Source organism: Gorilla gorilla, chromosome 1 (assembly GCF_029281585.2).
Source record: "Gorilla gorilla gorilla isolate KB3781 chromosome 1, NHGRI_mGorGor1-v2.1_pri, whole genome shotgun sequence".
NCBI classification, from domain to species: domain Eukaryota; kingdom Metazoa; phylum Chordata; class Mammalia; order Primates; family Hominidae; genus Gorilla; species Gorilla gorilla.
Window position 1 is genome coordinate 142208395 of NC_073224.2, and position 27321 is coordinate 142235715.

The following is a 27321-nucleotide window of genomic DNA, read 5'->3' on the forward strand; positions in this document are numbered from 1 at the left end:
ATTTAAGCCACCCATTTATCTTCAAATAATGATGATAAATAAAATTTAATGAAAGTAGAAAAAAAATTAAGAGGTGAACTGAAAAAGAAATATAAATACCTTTTGGGCGAGAAATGGTATAAAAACATGGGGACTAGGTTATTCTCTGCTAACTTCTGCTAGAGAGTGGTCTAAGATAAACTTAAGTGCCAAAAACATCTTGCATGATAGAGGACTGGACTCAGCTCCACCTCATAGAAAGTTTAATAAAAAAATAAGTGCAACTGCTGTACAGAGCTGAGGCTTATAGAAAGCTGCAGAAAGAAGCAGAGAAAGCTGTACAGCAGGTATTATGGGCATGTGTCTATGGTACAGTGATTTGGTTCTGTGATACCTCTAATCACCTTGGACTGGAGCCCTGGACTTTAAGAAACTTGGTTCTGCAGTGGGAGAGAGGGATAGGAGTATTGTTGATTGAAGGCCACACACACCTGATACAAAGCCATAGGGGGAGTGCCCTGAAAGAGAATAAAATTCACTCAACGTAAATGAGAAACAAAAAGGTAGAAACTATGTTAGGAAAGATAATCTATTAGTGATAATTTAAAGACTTACTTGATGGTACCTGACTTTATCCTAATGAAACACAAATAATATTATAATCAGGCCTTTAAAATTAATATGTATAAAATAATATCCTAAAATGAGATAAAATAAAAAAATCAACAGTGAGTTTAATATAAAAAATAGTTGACTGTAAATTTACACTATAATGACAATCTCAATAGAAAAGGTCAGTTTTGGGCTGGATAGAGGCATAAATTGCACAACTAAAGAAAGAAAAAGTAAAAATATGATCTGAGTATTCAACCAGAGCACAATAAAGAGAACGAATAAATGAAAAGTTTAATAGAGAAGTTCAGAAGCTTCTAAGACTCCAATACACATGTAAGGGGAGCTCCTAAAGTAGAGAGAGAGAGATTGGCACAGGAGGAACCTTAAAGAAGTTATGGTGGAAAATTTTCCAGAAGAAAGGAAAGATGAAATGTCTTCACCTAGACACAGGGTTGTGGTAATATTGTGCAATACTAAGGATAATGAGAATCAGAACTTCAAGATAAAGGGAAAACAAATTACTGGAAAACCAAATGACAATTACTCTGACCTTAGATTTCTCATCTGCATCTACTAAGAGTTATTCTTTAGAAGGAAGGAAACAAATGTGGAAAGAAAGATAAAAGAAACAATGTGTAAAAATATGGTTGTGAATATAATTAAATATTGATCCCAGGGTAATTATAACTTATTTTGAGTTTTAAAAATAAAGATGTTAAAAAAAGTTTTATAATATTGACAAGGACGTGTTTTGGAAGATAAAAATAATAATAAAAAACTCTTAAAAGATGTAATATTCATAAACATTTATACACATGACAACATAACTTTACTCAAAATTTGTAAGGTTTATTTGCATAAAATTTATTAGATTGATTTAAGAAATTTATACTTTTCTGAGCCTAACATAGAACGAATGCATCATTTTCATGCACTTGCAGAACATTTATCAAAACTGACCATGTACTAAAAAACAGTGACTTATAGTCCCTGACTTACAGTGATTCAACTTAGGATTTTTTGACTTTAAAATGGTGTAAAAGTGATACACATTTAGTAGAAAACTTACTTCAAATACTCATTCACCTACTTTATTTTTAACTTTCAGTACTGTATGTGATAAATTACATGAAATATTCAGTACTTTATCTTATAACAGGCTTTGTGGTAGATTATTTTGCCTATCTGTGGGCTAATGTAAGTGTCCTGAGCATATGATTTTGGATAAGTTTCTTATAACCAAACTATAAACACTTAACGTTTTCATCTATATTTGGTCAGTTTTAACCACTCTATTCAATTGGTTTATCAAATATCCAATATAACCTTTGTATAGTCATAATAACACAGACTATAATCTTATGAGTCAGTTCCTTTGTATAGAAAATGAACAATCATAACTAAAGTCGAAGATTTTTAGGATTGGAGATATAAATATTAAGTTCCCCAGAGAGTGCCTTGTAAGGAAAAGGCATTCATCACAAAAAGTTATCACCATTGACTCTAATCTTCACAATAAATTGCTGAAGTAATCATTACTCTTTTAATTTTCAGTGTTGGTATTTAAAAAGGTGAAGTACTGTCTAATATAACATATATATGTTTTTTTATTGTTGTTTTTAAGGTTTGGCTTAGGTGTCAATTTCTCTTCCAGGTGGGTTTACCTTCTCAGATACTCTGAGAGCACCATTTGTGAAAATTAACCCTGTACCAGACAGGCTGCATAGTAATATAGTTTATTAAAAATATTTAGGACATGTGAGTGCTCTATTATCCAGGGAGCTAGTTACTGGAGAGTCTATGTTTTTTTTTTCATACTGGTGTCTAGGACATAGGAGGTACATAAACAATACCTACCAAATTGAAAAGGAAATTGAATGAAAGAATATTCTGATTTCAGCTAACACAGTATTTTTAACCTGCCAGTTGTATCTCTCAATGTCTATTTTAATAATATGAAAATTATGGAAAAAATCTTTGAGAATTACTAATACAGTAATAATTTTGATAAATAAAAATTTGACATTACATGAAGTTTTTATCATTTTTAATACATTTGAAACACAGTTCTCACTTTTGGTGTTCCTGGTCTAATTGTTGTGAAGAAAACTATTTGTCAAGAAGCCCAAGTACATTTCTTTTCAAAGAATGAATGCAGTGATTAGTATGTACTCAGTATTTCCTTTGACTTGTTTTACAAAAGGAAACAAACAACAAAGAAAATTACATAGAATCATCTCCTAGAAGGTATGTAATTTCAGGAAACTTACTTTTGGATGCACAGATAGCAATTTCTTCATTCAGGCATTCAAAAGGTAATGAGACGTTCATCCCACTAATTAAGTAACTCAAGAAACTGAAACGAGCAAAAGAAAAACTGATGTATTATTTTTATTAAGATTTATCTTAGACCTACACTGATGAAATAACATTCCTTTAGAAATTACCAGAAATTATTTTTATTTGATAATGAAATCAAGGTAAACACTTGCAAGAGTATAATCCTCTTGTGAGGTACGCAGAATACAATCATACTGTTGCAATTCATCCTTCAACTAGTAGAGATGTTCTAAAATTTCCAAGAGTATTTTACTTCTCATGACTTCCCTATGGTATATATTTGCTATTGTTTGGTTAATTAGAACAAACAGAGTAATTGAGGAATAATTACAGCTATCAAACATTTATGTTTATTTTCATTATATACTCTTTTAGAAAGCAAGAAGGGTTAAAACAGGCAAGAGTTACCCTCAAATTTGAATTGGTAAATATACTTTTATTTACAATGCTTTGTCTTTTTTCATTTATAGAACACTATATAATGATTAGAAAATTATACTATTTCTGTCTCCAGAAGGTGAGGAGACTTGGGGGAAAATCCTGTGGCTCCTCTCTGCCTTGCAATCTTTCCATTTTAAATATCAGTATAATCTCTCCCTTTCTTCAAAGTAATGTGAAAATTATGGAGAAAATGCTGGTAAAGTCAATTTGGAGTGGTGAAATACATGCGCTTTCTAGATGAATGAAAGATGAGAAATCACAGGATGAATACACAAGAAAATTAATATTAAAAATGTTCCTCAAGAATGTACTATGTACCCACAATATTAAAAAATTTAAAAAGTAAAATTAAAAAAATATATACCATGTACTTACAAAGTAAAAAAAATTAAGTAAAATTTAAAAAAGGATATTCACTTGTAGATAATTCTTCTTCATTATCACTAAGGTAGAACTGTTTTCCTTGGTGACTTTTACTACTTTGTTTAAGCATATCACTGGAGTCCAGGAATTTTGAAATTCATCAAAATCTTGTTGAGTGCCTATTAAAATAATTTTAAAATAGTCCAAGTGATACAATATTTGTAGGGAAGGGAACACCTTAAAAAGAATACAAATGCAATGTTATAAGACAAGAAAAGGAAAGGAAATATATACAGAGAAGGAAGAAATAAAACTGTCTTTGTCAGGAGGTGACAGAATTGTCTATGTAGAAAATTCCAAAGAATCAACAGAAAAACTCCTGGAACTAATACACAATTTTGGCAAAAAAGGATATAAGATTAATAAACAGAAGTCAGCCACTTTCCTTTACGATAGCAATAAATGATTAGAATTTGAAATTAAAAGTATACCATTTACATTTGCATCCTTAAAAACGAAATACTTAGATATAAATCTAATGAAATAGGTATAAGATGTATATGAGAAAAACTATGAAACTGTGATGAAATAAATAAAAAAAGCTAAATAAATGGAGACATATTCCGGGTTTCCAAATAGAAGACTGAGTATTTTCAAGATGTCAGTTCTTCCCAATTAGATCTATAGATTCAGTACAATCCCAAATCAAAATCTCAGGAAACTATTTTATAGATATTGACAAACTGATTCTAAAGTTTATATAGAGAGGCAAAAGATTAACCAACATAATATAGAACAACAAAGTTGGAGGACTCAGACTACCTGATTTTAAGACTTACTGTAAAGCTGCAGTAATCAAGACAGTGTGATATTGTTAAAATAATAGACAATAGATCACTGGAACAGAATAGAGAGCCCAGAAATAGAGACACGTAAATATAGCCAACTTATCTTTGACAAAAGAGCAAAGGCAATATAATGGAGAAGGGATAGTCCTTTCAACGAATGATATTTATACCACCCTACTTCCATATGTAAAAAAGTGAATCTAGAAACCTTACACCCATTAAAAATTAATTAAAGATGGATCATAAACCTCAATGTAAAATGCAAAACTACAGAACTCTTTGAAGATAACATGGGAGAAAATGTAGATGACCTTGGGTTAGACAATGACTTTTTAGGTACAAAATCAAAGGCAAGATTTATAAAATAAATTATTGATAAGATAGACTTCATCAAATATAAAAAATTCTGAGCTGGGTGTGGTGGCATGTACCTGTAGTCCTGGCTACTCAGAAGGCTGAGGGAGGTTTGCTTGAATGCAGGAGTTTGAGACCAGCCTGGGGAGCATAGTGAGACTCTCATCTCAAAACAAACACAGAAACAAAATTAAAACTTCTACTCTACAGGAAACTGTCTTGAAAGAAAATGAAAAGACAAGCCACAGGCTGGGAGAAAATATTTGCAAAAGACATACTTGATAAAGAACTGTTATACAAAATGTCCAAAAGTCTCTTACAACCCAACAATATGAAAACAACCCATTTAAAAAATGATACAAAGACCTTAGCAGATATCACACCAAGAAAGATATACAGATGGAAAATAAGCATCTGAATAGATGCCTCATATGTATCATCAGGGAAATGCAACATGAAACAACAACGGGATACCACTATACTATTAGAATGCTTTGTCTGCTCAGTTTGCTACAACAAAATACCATAAACTGGATAGCTTATAAACAACAAAAATTATTTCTCTTAGTTCTGGATGCTGGGAATTCCCAAAGTGTTTGTAGATTTATAATATGCTCATAAGCTCATAAGCTGCTTTCTGGTCATAGGTAAAGGCTTTTTACTGTGCCTGTCTTACATGTGACAGGGGCAAGGTATTTCTCCTGGGGTTGTTTTTAAGGGAACTAATCTAATTGAGGAGGGCTCCTCATGACCTAATCACCTCCTAAGTCAAGACCTAATCACTTTTTAAAAACCCCGCCTTTCTAACATTTGTGGTTAGTTTTCAACATATGAATTGAATGCAGTGGGGGTGTAGACACAAACATTCAGAGGAGACCAAACAGCCAAAATGCAGAACACTGATATCACCAAATGTTGACAGGATGAGGAGAAATAGGAACTTTATTCTTTTCTGGTGGAAATGCAAAATGGTACAGCCAATTTGGAAGACAGTTTGACAGTATCTTGCAAAATTAAACATACTCTTATCATATGATAGGGCAATTTTCCCCAAAGAGTTGAAAACTTACGTTAACATGCAAACCTGCACATGGATATTTATAGCAGCTTTATTCATAATCACCAAAATTTCTGAGATATCCTTCAGTAGGTGGATGCATAAATAAACTATGGTACATACAGATATTGCAATATTATTCAGGATTAAAAAGAGAGGAGCTATCAAGCCATGGAGAGACATAGAGAAAACTTAAATGTATGTTACTAAATGAAAGAAGCCAATCTGAAAAGGCTGTATATTGTATGATTTCAACTGTATGGCATTCTAGAAAAGGCAAAACTATGGGGACACTAAAAAGACCAGTGATTGCTGGGGAGAAGGTGAGAGAGGGATGCATATGGAGATTAAGAAGATTTTTAGGACAGTGAAAGAAACTATTGTGTATGATGCTGTAGTCCTATGATGCTATTTTCATAATAAATTTGTGCAAACCCATTGAAGGTTCACCAGTTGTAATAAATGTACTCAAATGTACCACTATGGAGAGGATGTTGATAATAGGGAGGCAGTTCTCTTAATGCACCAACTACCTTAGTTCTCGGGTGGCAGGATAGCATGGTGGGAAACCAGATGATGTAGTTCAGTGTTTTTTAAATGCTTCATGAACAATTCTTGGTTTGTAAAGTTGATTTATTAATTATAATAACCAGCTATTTTTGTTAGTAGATTGGCTAGAATATATCAAAATTTATTTTATCAGAATGTATGAATTTAATATATTAAAATATATTCTAAGTGGGTTAGGAATGACAAATTCATATAATTTTTTCAGTTATACATTTCTTATTGAAAAATTAGAGATATATAGTGAATTTTTTAACAATTACTGTGAAAATGTGATAACAGAGTTTTTTTCTCAAACAAATTTACAAGAAAAAAACCCCATCAAAAAGTGGGCGAAGGATATGAACAGACACTTCTCAAAAGAAGACATTTATGCGGCCAAAAAACACATGAAAAAATGCTCATCATCATTGGCCATCAGAGAAATGCAAATCAAAATCACAATGAGATACCATCTCACAGCAGTTAGAATGGCGATCATTAAAAAGTCAGGAAACAACAGGTGCTGGAGAGGATGTGGAGAAATAGGAACATTTTTACACCGTTGGTGGGACTGTAAACTAGTTCAACCATTGTGCAAGTCGGTGTGGCGATTCCTCAGGGATCTAGAACTAGAAATACCATTTGACCCAGCCATCCCATTACTGGGTATATACCCAAAGAATTATAAAACATGCTGCTATAAAGACACATGCACACGTATGTTTATTGTGGCACTATTCACAATAGCAAAGACTTGGAACCAACCCAAATGTCCAACAATGATAGACTGGATTAAGAAAATGTGGCACATATACACCATGGAATACTATGCAGCCATAAAAAATGATGAGTTCATGTTCTTTGTAGGGACATGGATGAAGCTGAAAACCATCATTCTCAGTAAACTATCGCAAGGACAAAAAAACCAAACACCACATGTTCTCACTCATAGGTGGGAATTGAACAATGAGAACACATGGACACAGGAAGGGGAACACACCACACACCGGGGACTGTTGTGGGGTGGGGGCAGGGGTGAGGGATAGCATTAGGAGATATACCTAATGCTAAATGAGGAGTTAATGGGTGCAGCACACCAACATGGCACATGTATACATATGTAACAAACCTGCACGTTGTGCACATGTACCTTAAAACTTAAAGTATAATAATAATAAAAAAAAAAAAGAGTTCAGGCTTTGGAGTCAAGTAGCCTTACGATAAAATCTTTTGTATGTGAACCTGACCACAGGTTTCTTACCTAGGAAATGGATCTGATAATTGTACCTCCATAAAGGAGGGTTGAAGACTAAATGATAGAGATTTAACATAAAGCCTGGCACATAGGATATATTTCAATAAATATTGGCCGCCTTATTATTGTGGGGAAATACATATTAGGTATACTTTTCATTCATCTTTAAATACTTCAGTCACTCTCTTCTGATATTAACAAGTTTATTTCATTTATTACATTGTTTCGGCAGTTGACCCTTCAACTTAAAAACTAAATCATAGAATATTAGTCAGTTGATGGACAACTGACATTTGCTTTAACGAAAAAAAGAGGGGTCTTTCTCACCGAAAGAGCCAAATTATTTTATAATATTTTTGTTACATTATGAAACAATAGGGAACTATATTCTAAGAAACATCTCTTAGGAATTTGATACTGTAAGTAACTGGACCTAATAATATCTTTTATGTATAATTTGTAATTTTATGTTACACTTCTCTGAAGACTGATGTAGTTTAATAAAAGGAATGAAAAATATTATTTTTGAAAAATATTCTTCGTATTTATGGACATTTTAAATTGTGTAATTTGTTTTAACTTTTGTAAACTTTTATTTTTAAATTAAAAAAAATTAAGTTAACCCTCTTTTTTTTAACTTACACAATCTATTCATTGGCAGTTTAAAGTGTTACATTATTAGTTATTTTAATTTACATTTTTCATATAATGCCAACTCTAGATTTATAATTGATTTCAATTTTCATAGTTTCATAATATACTTAAATACAAATCACTACCCCCCATTCACCCACAAAATATTTTTGGAGCTATTTATTTGGCTTTTTATCCATTTGCCCTCATTTTGTCATAATCAGGCTACATTCATGGAAGTATATTGTGTATATATGAAATAATCCATTATTTGTATTTCAGTTAAAAAAGAGTTAGTTGCTGATGTTTTAAAGGGGTGGAGGGCCACTTATGCCTTCAGATCTCTATTAAGTTGGAAAGTGTAACTTATGTATTTCAGAATTTAGGGTTGATGGTAGAAGAATATTAGTGGCTAAAAAAACGTTGAATGAGCCCTCATGTATTGCCGAGGTGCAATAGTGTGCTGAAGCCAGCTAGGACCAGCTCTAGTGCTGATTAAATTTTTAGGAATTTTGTAAACGGGTTGTGAAACACAGTAATTTTGAAAAATTAAAGTATATGAACATGTAGTCATAAAAATCATATTAAAAATAACTATAACAAATACTACAAACTCACTGCCTCTAAATTATTTATATCCCATTAACTATGCTCATGAGATTATTTATATCTATTGCATTATATGTTTGAAATTTTAATTTTTGCAGTGATGGATGTGTTCGATGTATTATCCACTAGCCACATGTAGTTATTGAGCACTTGAAATATGATTAGTGCTACTGAGGTCTTTGCATTTTTAATTTTATTTAATTTTAATTATAATTTGAACTTAATCAAATGTGGCTAGTGGATTCCGTCTTGGACACTATGAGTTTAGATACATTCTGTCTCATGGAATTTGAACACTAGGTGAAATGAGAAGTAAATAACATTTGCTATATGGGCAGGCAGTTTCCTAAAGCACTTTCCACATATAATTAGCTCATTAAATCCTCAAAGCATCTCTATGAAATATATTTTATTAATCCCACCTTATTAAGGAGACTGAGGCATAGAAATGTTAAAGGACTTGTTCAATTCTATACACCATGAGAATGATGGAAGTCAAGACTCAACCCCAAGAGTCTCGTTTCAATGCCATACTTCTAAAAATATACCATCTGTTGTGCTGAAATTCACAAAAATGTGGTTCAAGTATTTACTTCCTTAAAAATTGCATCAAGGTTAATCCAAACTCCTGTTAAACTCAGGGGGAAAACCTAGTGCAATGAAAAGTTGTAAAGAAAAAATCCCAGAACAGAGCAGGCAAAGGGATACCAATTGATAGATTAGTGTATTGAGCCAAGCAATGTAATGAGTATGTACTGAACAACTCTTAAGCTGCAGTGCGCGGGGTTGAGCAAATCGGGCTAACAATTTACATTCTAGTATGTGCACATATGCTGTGTGTACTGAGGAGTGTGCTTGCTTTCATTTCTTCAAACACTTTAAGAGTATTTAACTCTGTGTTGGGTACTTAGGGATTCTGTAAACATTTTTTAAAATAATTCAATGTTTGCATCTGATAATTTTTTTAAAAGAAGGCTTAAATTTTTATTCAAAAATATTAAAATATTTTAGGTGAAAATACATACATATTGTGTATTATTTGGTAATTGCTACTTTATTATTTGCAGGCCATTAGCTAGAATTTATTCAGATATGCTAGGCGTTTCAGAACTTACCTATTTCTTGCTTATGAGTGAATGCTGAGCACAAATTATATTCCTTTTGGTTATGACACTGTAACTTCATATTATAATGAATGCTGTAGCCTTAGTACATTTAAATCTGCTTCCATTGTAAAAGATGTCAGCAATAAATGATACTTTTAAATACATCATAAATGTCTTCATTTAAGATTTGTTAAAACACAATGTTATTTGTAAATGTTAGCAGATTTTAACATGGGAAAGTTAAATATTATTAGTTCACAAAGCTAAAATTATTCAACTAAATATGAAAGAAATTAGCATTTATTTAATCCCTAAATAAAATTAGCTACATCTCTGTTCCCTGATCAGAGATCCTTGATCACGTTAAACATATGTTTTAAGTATCTGTTTATGAAAAGTATGTGAAATCTTTCTTTGGGGAAATATAAAAAATATATTTTAACTATATTTTAATTAATGATCTAATAAAATATATATTTATGAAAAGTATGTGAAACCTTTCTTTGGGGAAATATAAAATATATTTTAACTACATTTTAATTAATGATCATATAAAATTATTTATCAGAATTTAGTTCCCTGTTCACATTGCTTAGAAAGGAATAAAAGATAACAGTATATGTTGATTCAAAAACAATATTTAAGAAAATCTGTACTGTTTGGATAGCACAGGGAAGAGCAGGAACACATATTAATAATTTGTAAATTATACAAATTGTAGCTGGGAATAAGAAATTATTTTATTACCAATTTAAACTCATTAGTTAACATATATACCCCCTTATATATAAAAACACTGAATATTAAAAGATGAATTCAAAGATGTTGTCTTCCCTTAAATATTTTATGGTCTAAGAGAGGAAACAGATAAGTAAACCAGTAAAAGTGACAAAGTATTAGAATGAAAATGACAAAATATTATGAGACCATTTATGAGGACCTTTCATCTCATGCTGAGAAATTGACCCTATAATTCTTGTTGATAATACCCTCTTCAATTTTTTAAAATAAGATTGTTTGGATGTTCCTTATGTGTTTTGACTTTATTTACAGTAGTTTGTGGTATATGTGGGATGAGCTTAAGAAAATGTAAAGTCCTGTCACCTTTATTCCTCATTCTTAAGAAAACTTACATTTATATCTATTGATGTCTGTCTGGGTTTCCAGGAGAGAAAGTTACTGCTTTGACCTATTAAATGCAAACAACTGTGTGAGCCAATCCATTGGATATCATAAATAACTTACCTATAATATGGATTTATTCATTGGCCATTTCTATTGGTAGTCAAGTTTTCATGAGAGTAGAATAATGAGATTATTGTGATTTATTTCTTTTACTTTTAGTTCTATCAATTTTGCTTTATATATTTAAAATTGTACTTTAAAATCTTGTTGAAAGATTGACTGTTTCCTTGCTATGAAATGTTCTTTAAGTATAGTAATGCATCTTGCCTTAAAGTGTAATATTTCTAATATTGGTATATATATATTTCATATATATGTATAATATATATATGTACCAGCTTTCTTTTGGTTAGTGTTTGCATTGTATAACTTTTTCTAGTCTTTAACTTTACACTTATCTATCTGTGCTCTTATATTTAAGGCATTTATCTTCCATAACTTTTGTCTTTTAATTGGAATTTTAGTCCATTTACATTTAATATAATTTCTCATGTTTACATTTATATTTACCATCTTACCATTTGTTTCTTTGTTTCCTACCCTCTACCACCTATTTATAATAATTTTAATTAATACATTTTAATAATGTATTTTTAAAATCCCACTCCCTCCTTCCACATTATCTAGTTATTTTTTTTGCTAAATATGTTTTACTAAATGTACTTAGTAAATTTAATTTTTTATTTTTAACAAATTCCAGCTTTTAATGAAGTTTACATTCTTCTTACATATTTTTGAACATATCAATGATAGTTATTCTAAAATTTATTTTTGATAACCACACTTACTAGATTATGTATATATCTCTTTCAATTTTTTTAGGTTTATTTTTCTTGCAGGCTTGGACTTTTTAAAATAAAAACCCAGGCATTTTATAAAAAATTTGTAGAAACTGTGGTTGACTTATTATTCACAGAAAGTGCATTCTATCATTTGGTACATAGATAAGAGTGAGGACTGATCACTGTCATTTAAATCCAGGGATGAGCTGACTCAAGGCTAGGTTGGCTATTTACCCCTCATTTGCCCTACTTGTAGAGTGTAGCCCTCCAGAAGCTTCAGCTGTACACTGAGGTGTTTACTAGGGCTCTTTCTTATTTAGTCACTCCAGTTTTTGTTTTTCCTGGACCATAGGGTTTTCTGTTTAGATCTTTAGGTTTTTGTCATATGCACTTTAAGAATTAATCTCACTTTTCTGTACTTTATTTTGCTCCGGGTTAATGGCCTCCTACATTTCCAAAACTCTGTGTTTCTCTGGTTTCAAAAGACTGCCAACATCTCTTTTCTGAGCTGTGGTTCTCTTCAAGATGGTTAGCCTTCCTCCCTTTGGTAAGGAGTCGCAAATCCCTCAGGGGAAAAGTGACTTCTGGTCACTTAACTTTGTTCTTACTTTCTCTCTGAGATGTTAGCCCTTCCAAGATGCCTGCGTCAGTAGTTCTTGAATGTTTCAACTATTTTTTTAAATCATTATTCTCCCAAAGTTAATCTGTCATAATCAAAAGCAGAATTCAAGAAATTATTTATTAAATGTCTACCGTGTGCCATCACAATGCTAACTCCTATAATGCAAGGGTAATGTGTTTACATGTGACATGTTTTCTGATTCAGGGAACTAACATTCTACTAACTGACATCATAACACATGCCACAGATGGTTATGTTAGAGACATACAGATTATGCTGTAGGAGCTTAGAGGAGAGGCACTTAATGTACCCTCTAGGTGGGAGTAGGGAATGTGCCCCATGAGTGTTTCCTAGAGGAGGCATGACTCTAGAAAGGAAAGATTGAAAGTTAGCCATAACTCCTCATCTACTTGACACAATAAAAGTTGTAAGTATACCATATTAATACTGAAAATGTACTGCTCATTGCTAGTTAAAACAAGAATTCGTTTGAAACATTAAAAATATGTTTGAGGATGTAAGCTAGTTTCAAAATTTTAACTGTGACAATTGATTTCTCCGTAGGTATTCAAAGCAATGAGTATCCCACAGATCAGAAATCCTTCCCTGCCTCCCCCAGAAAAAATGTCTGAAGCCTATTCTGCAAAGATTGCTCTTTTTGGTGCTGGGCCTGCAAGTATAAGTTGTGCTTCCTTTTTGGCTCGATTGGGGTACTCTGACATCACTATATTTGAAAAACAAGAATATGTTGGTGGTTTAAGGTAATGCTTACATTTATTTAATGTTTATAGTGTCAGAAATGATGGAGCAAAACAATTATGAATATTGTTGGTTCATAATCATATAGAAACTTCAGGCTCACAGATGGTATTTTAAATGTTCTTTTTCCAAATGTTCAAATTTTGATTACATTATTCACTTTAAAATTTGCAGTTGGCTTGAAGCAATATTTATTTAAGAAATTTTCTCTCTAGTTCTGTGAATTTAAGAGAAATCTCTGCAAATTATTTTTTGATTATAAGAACCAATCATATGAAAAATGGTTTTAGCCCTGTGAATATTTCTTTTAATGGAGATATAACTGAAAATCATGGATATTAGTGATGTGGAAAACCTAGATCCATGGAATATTGGACTATTCATTGTGTTGTCTACATATTTTGTCTTACATATTTTCAGTTTAAAATTTCTTAAGTCTTACTTTTGATTAAAATTTTGTCAGCATGTACTAGAAATGTATTTAAATATACATTTTTAAAATCACATGATCATATTATTCCCATGAAAATTTACACATGGAAATGGGAATATATATTGAAAATAAACAGAACTCTATACTGGACACATATTTCATTATCATAAAGAAATAAAATTTATTACGATTAGGGAATAGATATTGCTTAAAACATTTTATACAAAATAAAGAATTTGGATGGTAACTGAATAATATTACTCAATTGATTTTTATTTTCTCTATGTATATTATCAAAAAAATCATGGATTACAAAATGTATCCATTTGGAATATCTGTTTCTATGCTTAACATTTAAATTTGTTGTGGTTACTGCCCTATGTGTAACAAATAAATTAATCATACCCAATAATCACAGAGGATAAATTTAATCAAATTTGTTACTAAAATTTGTGAAGTTTCTTATGTTTTTTGGCACCTGTGAATATATGTTAATAAATGTATAAATTTCAATATTACTCAAACAACAATATGCTAAGCCCAAGATAATATAAAATTATCAATTATCAATTATTTGTATCATTGATATAAATATGTTGATATATTTATTAACATAAATATTGATGTATAAGCTATCATTAATATAATCTTATTTGACTGAATCGTCAAGCAAAAATATCACATTTTAGGAAGACCCTTTAGTGTGGGTATGAAACATAAATAACCTGATTGTTAAGAAATAATTATTCTTCTGTACTGATGTTCCACTACTATAAATTCCAAGAGATTACATGTATTTTATGAATTTATTTTTCTGGAAAGTAAAATGTCCTATATATTGTTTCCCTGGAAAGATTTAGAATATCATTTTAATGGCATTTACCACAGCTTTATTAATTCGAAAAAACATAACCTATTAACAATATATGTATAAGCATTGTATGTTGTTTTCAGTTATACAGATCAGTGAATATCTGAGTTAATTTTTAAAATATGAACTTAATTGTGTACCCTGGTGAACTAGGAAAAATCTGTTTGCCACTTGATTGCATTTTCACAAAAAGCCTAAAATGGAACCAACCCTGTTTATAACTTACTATGTATTGCCAATTTTGGTAAATTACTGTCGTTAGCCTATCTCTTTTTTAACTCAAATGCAGGATAGACATTTGTAATTCATATAAATTAGTACTAAACTTGTTTTTTTAAATTTATTTGCTGAACGTTTTTTAGTGAGACAGAGTTCTCTGGATCCAGAACAAACATGGTGGTTTTTCTTTTAAAGTTGTTAAATTCTTTCTTTTGCCTTTGAATCTTTGCAGTATGTAGAGACAATATGAAATATTTAATCAGTCTCATTTGTACTGTCCCATGGTAGAGGCATTCTGTGTCACTGTTACAGGATTATAAAAACTGATGCTGGAATTTAGCCGGAATTATAGCCACAAAACTTTCCTGTTACTTTATTTTCTACTTACGGCTGCCTCTCATTCTCTTGTATCTTGAAAGTGGCTAAAAAAGATTAGATTAGCTTTGAATTTGAAATCAATTGCTTAAAGAGGTAATGTCAAGTTTTATCTTTCCTTCTCCTTTGCATCCAAACAGATTCTTTTATCTCTGGTGAATTAGTATCACAACCAATTTTTAAGAAATCACTGGAGTCAGTGAAAAATATCTAGGATTTAATCTCCATTGCATTGAACACATCAATTATTTTTAATGTTGCAACAAATTTATAAAATAATCAGTAGTTTTGCTTTCCTCTAACAGTGGCTTCTGTTTTTAGGACACGAGTTTAACAGGGTTAAAAGGGCTTGATATTATAACAAAGATAAACAAAATAGTGCTAATAGATTTTCAAGAATGTTTGCACATATATACGTTCTGATTTTTCTCTTATAAATTAATATATAAGGATTATGATGTTATTGTTAGGATAGTGAGGCCAATGCTGCCCTTTGCTTTACCTCTTTCAAATTTTATATTGTTTTCATTAGGCCTATTGTTTTTCTTGTTGATTGACAATAAAGAGAAATGGGGTCTAGGTGAACTAGTTTTAGCAATAGGAAATATTTTGAGAATGTGTGATGTATTACAAATTTAAGTCTATTATCTCCATAGTAATAAACTGAAGCATACCTCTGTCAGAGTATGAGAACTGTGCTTTAAAAAGAATGGAAAGTTGTTATAGATATATTTCATCACATGAAAGAAACATGAAAATAGAAGAAAGATTTTTTTCATGTTGTCTGACATTCCACTGACTATACTAAAGGACTTATGATTACAAGAAATTTTTTTTTCAAAGCCTTAGATTGTTACAGGGGCACAGATAGAAGAAAAGTTTGTTTTCCTAAGCACAACAAACTTGGAAAATAATCATTCCTATTAAATTCTGTCTTCTGTCCTTTTATCTCCTTTCTCACCATGCAGTCTTCAGAATAATCTCATTTACTCTCATGGTTTCAATTACCACCTACATGCAAATTTCTTAAAAATCCATATCTGCCCTGACCTCTTTCTCTATTCTAAGCAACAGATTTATACATTCAAATCCTAGACATCTCTGTATAAACTTCATATCACTGATCAATGTTGCTTCTCTTCCTGAGTTTGCCATCTCAGAGGATGGCATCACCAAAATGGGGATTATCTGGGCTACTCTTTAATATCCTGGCAATTCCATTTTATGAACACTCTAAAAAAATGTCCTCTGATATCCTTTACCTCTCAGGTTCCTTTTTTTTTCTTTTTTTCTTTTCTTTTTTTTTTTTTTTGAAAGAGTCTGGCTCTGTCACCAAGGCTGCAGTGCAGTGGCGAGATCTCAGCTCACTGCAACCTCCACCTCCGGGATTCAAGTGATTCTCCTGCCTCTGCCTCCCAAGTAGCTGGGACTACAGGCATGCACCACCACGCCTGGCTAATTTTTGTATTTTTAATAAAGATGGGGTTTCATCATGTTGGCCAGGCTGGTTTTGAACTCCTGACCTCAAGCGATCTACCCACCTTGGCCTCCCAAAGGGCTGGGATTACAGGCGTGAGCCACTGCGCCCGGCCACCTCTCACTTTCTTTACCACTGCAGTAGCCTCCAAGCAGTTATCTTAGCTCCCTGATTTGTTTTTTCAAATTCATTCTTCCTTTAGTTTCAAATCTGATTCTATCACTCTTCCACTTGAAATCTTTCAACAACTCCTCCTAACCTCAGAGATAAAGGATCTGTCCTGGCATAAAAACCCTTCCACGACCTGATACCTACCTGTATTTTCCCCTTTCTCCTTCCCTCCCTTCCTTCCTTCAGTATATATATATCGATCACTTGACTATGTGCTGGTCATTATTTCTGGCTCTATTTAGAACATAAAAGTAAACAAGGCAAAGTGCCTTCTCATGGGGCCTATATTTTAGTCGTGGGGAGACAGACAATAAACGAACAATAAACCAAATATAGAATATGTTAAGTGAGGATAAATGCAAGGAGGAAGTTTTTTAAAAATGATGGATTAGTGGTATACCTAGCATACTAGATACTCAGAATAGATTTTTTTAACATGCTGTCCTCTGGTCTATACAATAAGATTGAATAAGAATCACACAATAACCAGTAATAATTATTTTTTAATTTATTCCTGTAAAACAAAAAATGATTAAAACGTTATTTTAATGTGAAGGATATAGCTATTTTCAATTTTAAACACAAAAATTCCATGTGATCATACAAAATGACAGAATCGAAGTAATTAATATTGCTTCATGTGCTATCATTTTATCTATTCCAAATCAACTTTTCACATATTGGAATCTGTAGTATCACAAGAGTGGAGGCATATGTCGCCTACGGGGAATTGGAATGAGGAATGCCTGTAGCTGAATCAGCAGTTGCTGATGACCTCTATTTAACTGTAGTTCTGCAAGTTAACTTTCCTGTAGAACACAATGTTTATTAAAGAGTTGGTAATAAAAATGGGATCATTGAAAGCTTACATATATATTACTAAAACTCAATAGCAACTATGGCTATTGTTTAGAATTTAGACTCACCAGAGAATTTTTTTATTTTGGCAGAGGACATTGTTTAGGATATTAGTGACATTATTTAGAATTACTAGCTCATGAAAATAAGACAAAACAGGCTCATTTTAGTGAGTTTTATAATGGTTTTTAAATTGTCTAAAAAGAACACACCCTTTTACTTTACTGCCTGCATCTTCGCTTGGTGTGGGGCTGGAAAGGGAACAGTGTGTGATGATGGAGTTTAGGTCCTGAGCAACTCATAAAATGGGGTTGTCTGAGGACCAGTGTTGGGATGCAAGAACCAAAGCTTACTGTTAGGCATGATAAATATGAGTTACCCGTTAGACACCCAAGTGAACATAAAAGTCTGGAATTTAAGAAGAAAAATGTGGAAGCCATCATACACTGATGATATTTTAAAGTCCTAAGACATTTCCCCTACCCACTTATCTCATCCCACAATAAGCCTTCCCTCCTTTGAAACACTTGTTCACATTTAGTATTTTACATTTGTCATGTTGTTCGGCTCATGTATGTGTGTGTGTGTTTCGTCTATTTGCTGACTTCATCCATTAGTGAATATAAAAACGTCACATTTTTCACAATCAGTAATTTCCACCTACCCCCTACCTACTTGACTGTAACCAAATCTAACATTTCTCAGTATTTCATATTTCTCTGATTTGCTTCAGGAGATGCTGGGAAATGGATTCTCTCACACTTATTCGTTTAACATTGTGCTAAGTGTTGGTGACAATGGTTCCAGAGCAGCATGGGGTTTTAAGCAGAGTTGCTGAACCCCAGCAGCCTGGCTTCCATTTTCTCTGGTGCCTGTATCTGCATTCAAAGTTATACTGCCAAGGGTGGTGGCTGCCCCTTCCTCCTTTCTCAGGTGTCTTCCTGCTAGGTTAGGTGTTCCTTCCTTTATTTTTTTCTGACCAACAGAAAAGTTGTCCCTGCTTTTTATAACATGCTCTGTCAGAGTTTTTTTCTTAAGTCAGAACCACTGACTTGCACTCACACCATTTTTTTTCCTTTTATTCCATGTGCTTCTACTTACATCCCATAAAAATCCAAGAGTAGGCCTGACTCATTGGAAGGTTCTCGGCTTCACAATGTGTCTGGATGTATTTAAGATTCTCATCTTGTTGTAGTTGGTTTATTTGGCTGGAATTCTTTGTTCATGGTCCATTGCTTTTGCTTTCCTGTTCAGCCTTTTGAGGATCTGCATCAGTGCCCAGTTTTAGTCCATATTTAATCTCTCTCTCATGCAGCCCCATGTCTATCAAGTCTGTGTGTCTGTTTGTGTCCACATACAGTCCATAGTTGTTAAGAATCTTTCTACTTAGACTTTGAAGGGAAAACCTTCTTGGTGCCCAGAGCATTCGGGCACATTCTTGTTACTTTGAGGTAATGTGGCTGGAGTTCACAAGTTGGCTTAGGAGATTTTTATCCCTGCCCTATGCCTGAATTCATTCTTAAACATCATCTTGTATTCCTAACTAGAGGGAAGCTCCTTTAGTGTACAGCTTTGATTTTATGGTGTTTGATACCTTGCATTTTTTCTTTTTTTGTTTGTTTTTTTTTTTTTTTTTTTTTTTTTTTGAGACAGAGTCTGGCTCTGTCGCCCAGGCTGGAGTGCAGTGGCATGATCTTGGCTCACTGCAAGCTCCACCTCCCAGGTTCACACTATTCTCCTGCCTCAGCCTCCCGAGTAGCTGGGACTACAGGTGCCCGCCACTACGCCCGGCTAATTTTTTTGTATTTTTAATAGAGACGGGGTTTCACCGTGTTAGCCAGGATGGTCTTGATCTCCTGACCTCGTGATCTGCTGGCCTCAGCCTCCCAAAGTGCTGGAATTACAGGCGTGAGCCACCACGGATACCTTGCATTTTCTATAGCGTTGAGCATGATGTCTTGCTGATTGATATATAAAAATTAATTGCATAATCAAGTTCTTAAGTCATCAAATAATGAAAAGGCTGTACTTTGGAAGATTTTTCAATTGATGATCCAGAAGATTCATCTTCAACAATTATTTATTTTACAAATTAATCTCTATAATATATAAAATATAATTGCTATTTTATATATATATACACATTAAAGATATAATGGATATACTTCTCTCATTGTGCCACATTCTAAATGTAATTATCTTTTGTGTACCCTTCCCTGATCAGAAAAAGAACTTATTAACAGTGAGAATTTGGTAAAATTCACCATCAAATCATTGCAGCTTACTCTTAGCTGGCACTTTGTAAACACTATGCCTGGCACTATTCACTTTTAATGAGTAGGTGAATGAATGATTCAGCAAATGAATGAATGAATGGATTGCTGTGTATTCATGGACATACATAGCTTTTTAAATTGTTAACAAAACATTGGAAAGTGTTTTTAGCTTACTTTTAATACTCTATTATACTACTCAAATAATAGTGCCATAGGCCTCATTTTTTTTTTTAAATGCAGGCAATAGGCGTTAATATACAATAGAATTGTTTTTTAATGACTGAACTTTTGGAATACTCATTGCTTTCACAGAAGACTAAAATGTTCTATAGATCACATGGAACTGATTTTGTAATATTCTAAACAGTATGGTAATACAGTTACACATTTGCATATCAACAAGCTAGAAGTACATTTATAGACTATGTATATGAATGTTAGTATATATATATGTGTACACATATATTAAAATGTATATCTCCATCTAGCTTTATTAATAGATTTTAAGATTTTTTATCTTAGGAATTTATAGAATTATTATTAAATAAATCAACCAAATACTTTATTGAACTTAAAAGTATTGAAATTTCTTTTGGCCAGTTTTATATTTATCATTTTCTATTGCTGTAATTTAGTTATTTTTATATCAGTTTCTACTGTATCTTCACTCCACGTAACATGTTTATATCAATAAGAATGTAGATGTCCTCATGCATATCTTGTGTGATATATAAATATCCTTGGAAGAGATATTTATTTTCTACTAATCCATAAAGACATGTTACATTTTTTTAAGATTGGTCAAAGATTGGTCATTTTTCTACTGATGCCTGTTTTTCTTTCTCCTTTTTTTTCAGTACTTCTGAAATTCCTCAGTTCCGGCTGCCATATGATGTAGTGAATTTTGAGATTGAGCTAATGAAGGACCTTGGTGTAAAGGTAAATGAAAAAAACACCTATCTGTGTACTGCTCAAAAAGAAAGGAGTAAGCTCTACACTAAAGATTAACAGCAAATGTCACGCATTTTAGGAAAGAACAATTAAAAGCTACACCAGGCAGAAGCAGAAAGATGCTTCCCCTTGCTTAGGGCATTTGTCTGTCTACTGTCTGAATGCCACTAGCCTGGAAAAGGGCAATCAATAGTTCTCATCTGGCATGCCTGCATGTGATTAATTGTCTGTAAGAAACAAATTCCTAAATTGCTTTAGGGGTTCAGTGCAGCTAATAGAAGGATTTGGTTTCTTTAATCACGTTTTTTCATGCAAGTTGTGTGCACTCTGAAACATTAGTATTTCACAATTTGGAACATAATTTCTTACGGAGATTTATTTTATTTATTATATTCATCATGTCAGTAGTGTGAATGTGATAATCCTTTCTCAACACAAGCAGTAAATCAGTGGGATAGAAAGCAACAGCTTCGTATTTTTTTATTATTTTGTTAAATAAATATTGTGTTATTCTTTTCGAGATGGTTGAAAATTTGACACATCGTTATTTTCAGCATATAGCTTTAAATATTCCTCTTCTTTTCTGTTAAGAGCATTACACTCTAGCTCTTCACTTGAACATATTGCTATTTTTGTTTCAAAAATGTTAATTTTTCATAATAGATATAACACAATAGATTAGTAATGTACTGTGATTTACATAATACATGCTGTAAGTATATGCAGAAGATACTTTGAAAAGTGATTAACAAACTACTCATACCTTTTGCATTTACCAGTAAAACTTAAAATGAATCAATAAAAGAGAAAACACTCAAAAAAATATTTTGTGGTTTATATTTATAATTACGTTTTAATTGACAGTGGCCGGGTGATGAAACATTCACACATAATGACTAAACAAGATGTCTGGGAATAGAAACACATAGTATAGATTTGGGCAACTTTATAAAACTTAATGTTCAAAATTACAGTGTTCAAAATAGATAATTTAGAGGTGATTATTTTACAGAAGTACATTCTGAAAAGTTTTAAGATGTCTTTCATTTTGAATACAAGTTCTTGTCTAAATCTCATCAAATATGGAAATGATTATTGAAATTTCCAACTATTAGATTCGGTATTCTGAATTGAAGATGAATGTTCCCAACACAAAGACATGGGAAATGTTTGAGGTGATGAATATCCTAATTATCCTGATTTGATCATTACACTTTCTATGCATGTATCACCCCATAAATATTTAAAATTATTATGTATTAATAAAAAATGAAAAAAGAAATTAGGCTTTATTTCTCCATTTATCTTATATAAAATTGCAAAATTGCATTCAGTTTTCACAGGACCAGATATATTGCATAAATTAGAGCATACCCATTACTCTTATTTGAAAACTCATCAAGGTGCAGTAGTAGGCAATATACTGAGTGCCAAGAAATATATCTTAGCTATAGTCGTGCCACTTTTTAGTTTTGTCAGATATCTTTGGCAAAGTCTATTAATATCTAGAACATTGTTCAAAATCTGCTCAAATAAAAAGTATGCTACTAATATTTGAACAAAATATAAAAATATTTGTTTACATATGCAAAGAATATCTCGGAAAGATATAAGAATCTGATAGAACAGATTGCCTTTGAGAAGGTGTGGGACAATTTTTTCAACATTTTGTACATTTGAATTTTAAACTGTGAATCTGTTACATTATTGAGGAAAAAAAATGGAACCTAAATTAAAGAGAAAGCTAACAGTGCTGTCTTGTCCATCTCTCAAGCTGTTTTAAGATGTGAAGGAAATGATGTTTTCAAATTTGCTTTGTAAACAATAAACTGTATATACAATTCTGAGGAAAGATAGCAGTGAGATTCTTTTTCACTTTGAGGATTTGTATCCTTTGATGAGATACTCTTGCAGCTTTTGTGATTTACCAACTTTAGCCATAAGTGGGTACATTTTGACAAAGTGGTCTGTGCTTATTACCTCCTTTTGAAAAGTCATCACGGAGGTTCTTTTTATAATTTGCCTTCTGTTTGTCTCTCTCAACTAATATATATTTTAAAGTCAAAAATAATTTCCTGGCAATGAAATGAACTATTTTTGTGGGTTCATACTGTTTGACTCCCGTGTAGCATATGATGTAAAAGTTCTCTTATATATGTATGTATGTATTTTGACTTTCATGACCTAGCATTATCTTGTTTATTCTTCTACTTTTTCTTTTACTTCCCAAAGAGGTTTATTTCATTTACTCAACAAATAATTGTTCAGAACTTATTTTTGCCAAGTAGTATGCCAGGACTAGAACCATGTAGAGCCATCCTTCTTTTGAACTCCAGTCCTGTATACTTAGTAGTTTAATAAGCGTATTATCATCCAAATAACATAACCTGATTATATCCAGAACCCAGTTCAGTTTCTTTATCTTCACTCCCAACTATCTTTTTTTAGCTGCATTTCCTATTGAATATTTTAATTTCAATTTATCTTATACTTATTAGCCATTCAGTCCTTGTTAGTTCTAAGATTAATTTTTTAAAGTCAAATATCATGTTACAAGAGAATAAAGATAATTTTGTTTGTTATTTGTACATTATTCATATTTTTCTTCCACAATTTCAATATCTAGTATGTTAAAAAAAAAGAGGTATAATACATGGAATTCTTTTTCTTGTCTCTGAAATGGGATTTTTAATCATATTGAATAAATATTTTTCTAGTCTTACATTAATACATTTTATTAATTTAAAAAGTTAATAAAAAGTGTGTTACATTTTTCAATTCCCCTTTGTAAATACTTACGTTGAGTTTATATGTTGAATTATACTAATCATTGAATTTCTAAAATTTATCCATTTTGGCATCATGTTTATTTCTGTACATGTAATTCAGATTCAATTGGTTAGTATTTTTAAAATTTTTCTTGTGCATTCATTTATTTATGTAATGGATATTGAAACCAGAAATATTGCAGGGAACAGTCAAATAATATTGTTACCATTACAAGTTTTAAATGTGCAAAGACTTTTTGTTTTGTTTTGCTTTATTTTTATTTGTTGTTTTGTGAATTTTTGATAATAGAGTTATATTAGCCTTATAAAATTAAACTTCTAAGCATTTTATTATTTTCTCATTGGTAAGAATATTATCTTGAGATATCTTTTTTACTAAATTTGGAAGTTGTCATCTTCTCCAAACCCTCTTATGAAATAGAACTATGACCATTTTTCTTCATATCTTCTATAAGTTTTTTCCACTGATTTTATTCTCGTATCAATTTTGCCAATATATTTCTAGAAAAATTTCTGCTTCATTGAGGTTTTTGAATTTATTAGCAAAAATTTAAGTCTATTATTTCAGTATACAATAAAAATATCTCATCTGTGCCTGTGATTATATTTGCTCTTGCATCTCTAAATTTCCTTTGTGTTTTCCTATCCAGTTAATATTTTCTTTAAAATAAACAGTTATCAAAGTTTTGTTTTCTTATTCATTAATTGCTGACTATATATTTATTAATGCTTTCCCCTGCTATTCTTATTTGTTAGTCTCTTTTTTAAATTTAGTTTTATTTTATTTTATTTTACGTTCCAGGATGCACGTGCAGGATGCGTAGATTTGTTACATAGGTAAACGTGTGACATGGTGGTTTGCTGCACCTATCAACACGTCACCTAGGTATTAAGCCTCACATGCATTAGCTAATTATCCTGATTCTCTCCCTGTCCCTGCCCCACTCAACTGGCCCCAGTGTGTGTTGTTCCCCTCCCTGTGTCCATGTATTCTCATTGTTCAGCTTCCACTTGTAAGTGAGATCATGCAGTGTTTGATTTTCCGTTTCTGTGTTAGTTTTCTGAGGATAATGGCTTCCAGCTCTGTCCATGTCCCTGCAAAGGACATGATCTAATTTTTTTAATGGCTGCATAGTAGTCCATGGTGTATATCTACCACATTTTCTTTATCCACTATATTATTGATGGGCATTTTGGTTGATTCCATGTCTTTGCTATTGTGAATAGTGCTGCAGTGAACATACACCTGCATGTATCTTTATAACAGAATGATTTATATTCCTTTGGGCATATACCCAAAAATGGGATTGTTGGGTCAAATAGTATTTCTGGTTCTATGTCTTTGAGGAATCGCCACACTGTCTTCCACATGGTTGAACTAATTTATATTCCACTAACAGTGTAAAAGCATTTATATTTCTCCACAGCCTCGCCAGCATCTGTTGTTTCTTGACTTTTTAATAATCACCATTCTGACTGGTGTGAAATGGTATCTTATTGTGGGTTTGATTTGCATTTCTCCAATGATTGAATGATTTTGAGCTTTTTTTCATGTTTGTTTGTTGGCCACATAAATGTCTTATTTTGAGAAATGTCTGTTCATGTCCTTTACGTAAGTTTTTTGTTTGTTTGTTTGTTTGTTTGAGATGGAGGATGGAGTCTAGCTCTGTTACCCAGGCTGGAGTGCAGTGGAACTATCTTGGCTCACTTCAACCTCTACCTCATGGGTTCAAGCTGTTTTCCTGCCTGAGTGTCCCAAGTAGCTGGGATTATAGGTGGCTGCCACCACACGTGGCTAATTTTTTTATTTATGTTTCAGATGGGATTTTACCATGTTGGCCAGGCTGGTTTTGAACTCCTGATCTCAAGTGATCCGCTTGCCTTAGCCTCCCAAAGTGCTGGGATTACAGACATGAGCCACTGTGCCTGGCCTCCTTTGTCCACTTTTTAATGGGGTTGGTTTTTTTCTTCTAAATTTGTTTAAGTTCCTTGTAGATTCTGGACATTAGACCTTTGTCAGATGGATAGATTGCAAAAATTTTCTCCCATTCTGTAGGTTGCCTCTTCACTCTGATGATAGTTTCTTTTGCTGTGCAGAAGCTCTTTTGTTTAATTAAATCTCATCTGTCAATTTTTGCTTTTGTGCAGGTGCTTTTGATGTTTTCATGATGAAATCTTTGCCCGTGCCTATGTCCTGAATGGTATTGCCTAGATTTTCTTCTAGAGTTTTATAGTTTTGGGTTTTATATGTAAGTCTTTAATCCATCTTGAGTTAATTTTTGTATAAGGTGTAAGGAAGGGGTCCAGTTTCAATTTTCTGCATATGGCTAGCCAGCTTTCCCAGCACCATTTATTAAATAGGGAATCCTTTCCCCATTGCTTGTTTTTGTCAGGTTTGTCAAAGACCAGATGGTTGTATTGTGTGGTCTTATTTCTGAGATCTCTGTTCTGTTCCATTGGTCTATGTGTTTATTTTTTTTCCAGTACCATGCTGTTTTCGTTACTGCAGCCTTATAGTATAGTTTGAAGTCGGGTAGCATGATGCCTCCAGCTTTGTTCTTTTGGCTTAGGATTGTCTTGGCTATATGGGCTCTTTTTTGGTTCCATATGAATTTTAAAGTAGTTTTTTCTAACTCTGTGAAGAATGTCAATGGTAGTTTAATGGGAATAGCATTGAATGTATAAATTGCTTTGGGCAGGATGCCTATTGTCATATTAATTATTCTTATTCATGAGCATGGAGTATTTTTCCATTTTTTTGTGCCCTCTCTGATTTCTTTGAGCAGTGATTTGTAGTTCTTCTTGAAGAGGTTTTTCACTTTCCTTGTTAGTTGTATTCCTAGGTATTTTATTCTCTTTGTAGCAGTTGTGAATGGGAGTTCATTCATGATTTGGTTCTCTGCTTATTGTTGGTGTATAGGAATGCTAGCGGTTTTTGCACACTGACTTTGTATCCTGAGACTTTGCAGAAGTTGCTTATCAACTTAACCTATTGGGCTGATCAATGGGGCTTTCTAGGTATGGGATCATGTCATCTGCAAACAGGCAGTTCGACTTCCTCTCTTCCTATTTGAATACTCTTTATTTCTGTCTTTTGCCTGATTGCCCTGGCCAGAGCTTCCAATACTGTGTTGAAATGGAGTGGTGAGAGAGGATATCCTTGTCTTGTGCCAGTTTTCAAGGGGAATGCTTCCAGCTTTTGCCCATTTAGTATGATATTGGCTGTGGGTTTATTGTAAATGGCTTTTATTATTTTGAGGTATGTTCATCAATACCTAGTTTATTGAGAATTTTTTAACAGGAAAGGATATTGAATTTTATCAAAGGACTTTTCTGCATCTATTGAGATAATCATGTGTTTTTTTCTTTATTTCTCTTTATGTGATGAGTTACATTTATTGATT

At 32.3% G+C, this 27321-nt stretch overlaps 1 protein-coding gene across 3 annotated transcripts in view; it reads left to right on the forward strand.

The window, feature by feature from the left end:
- The window catches only part of DPYD (dihydropyrimidine dehydrogenase), an 841965-nt gene that overhangs the window by 210001 nt on the left and 604643 nt on the right, over positions 1–27321 (forward strand). For 2 of the 3 annotated variants that reach the window (XM_031002041.3, XM_055373871.2), the window contains 2 exons: positions 13303–13499; positions 21035–21116. In XM_031002041.3, coding sequence (XP_030857901.3) covers positions 13303–13499; positions 21035–21116 — 279 coding nt within the window. Of the gene's footprint in view, positions 1–13302; positions 13500–21034; positions 21117–27321 lie in introns of those variants that run through there. The other variant, XR_008674821.2, reaches the window with a different exon arrangement.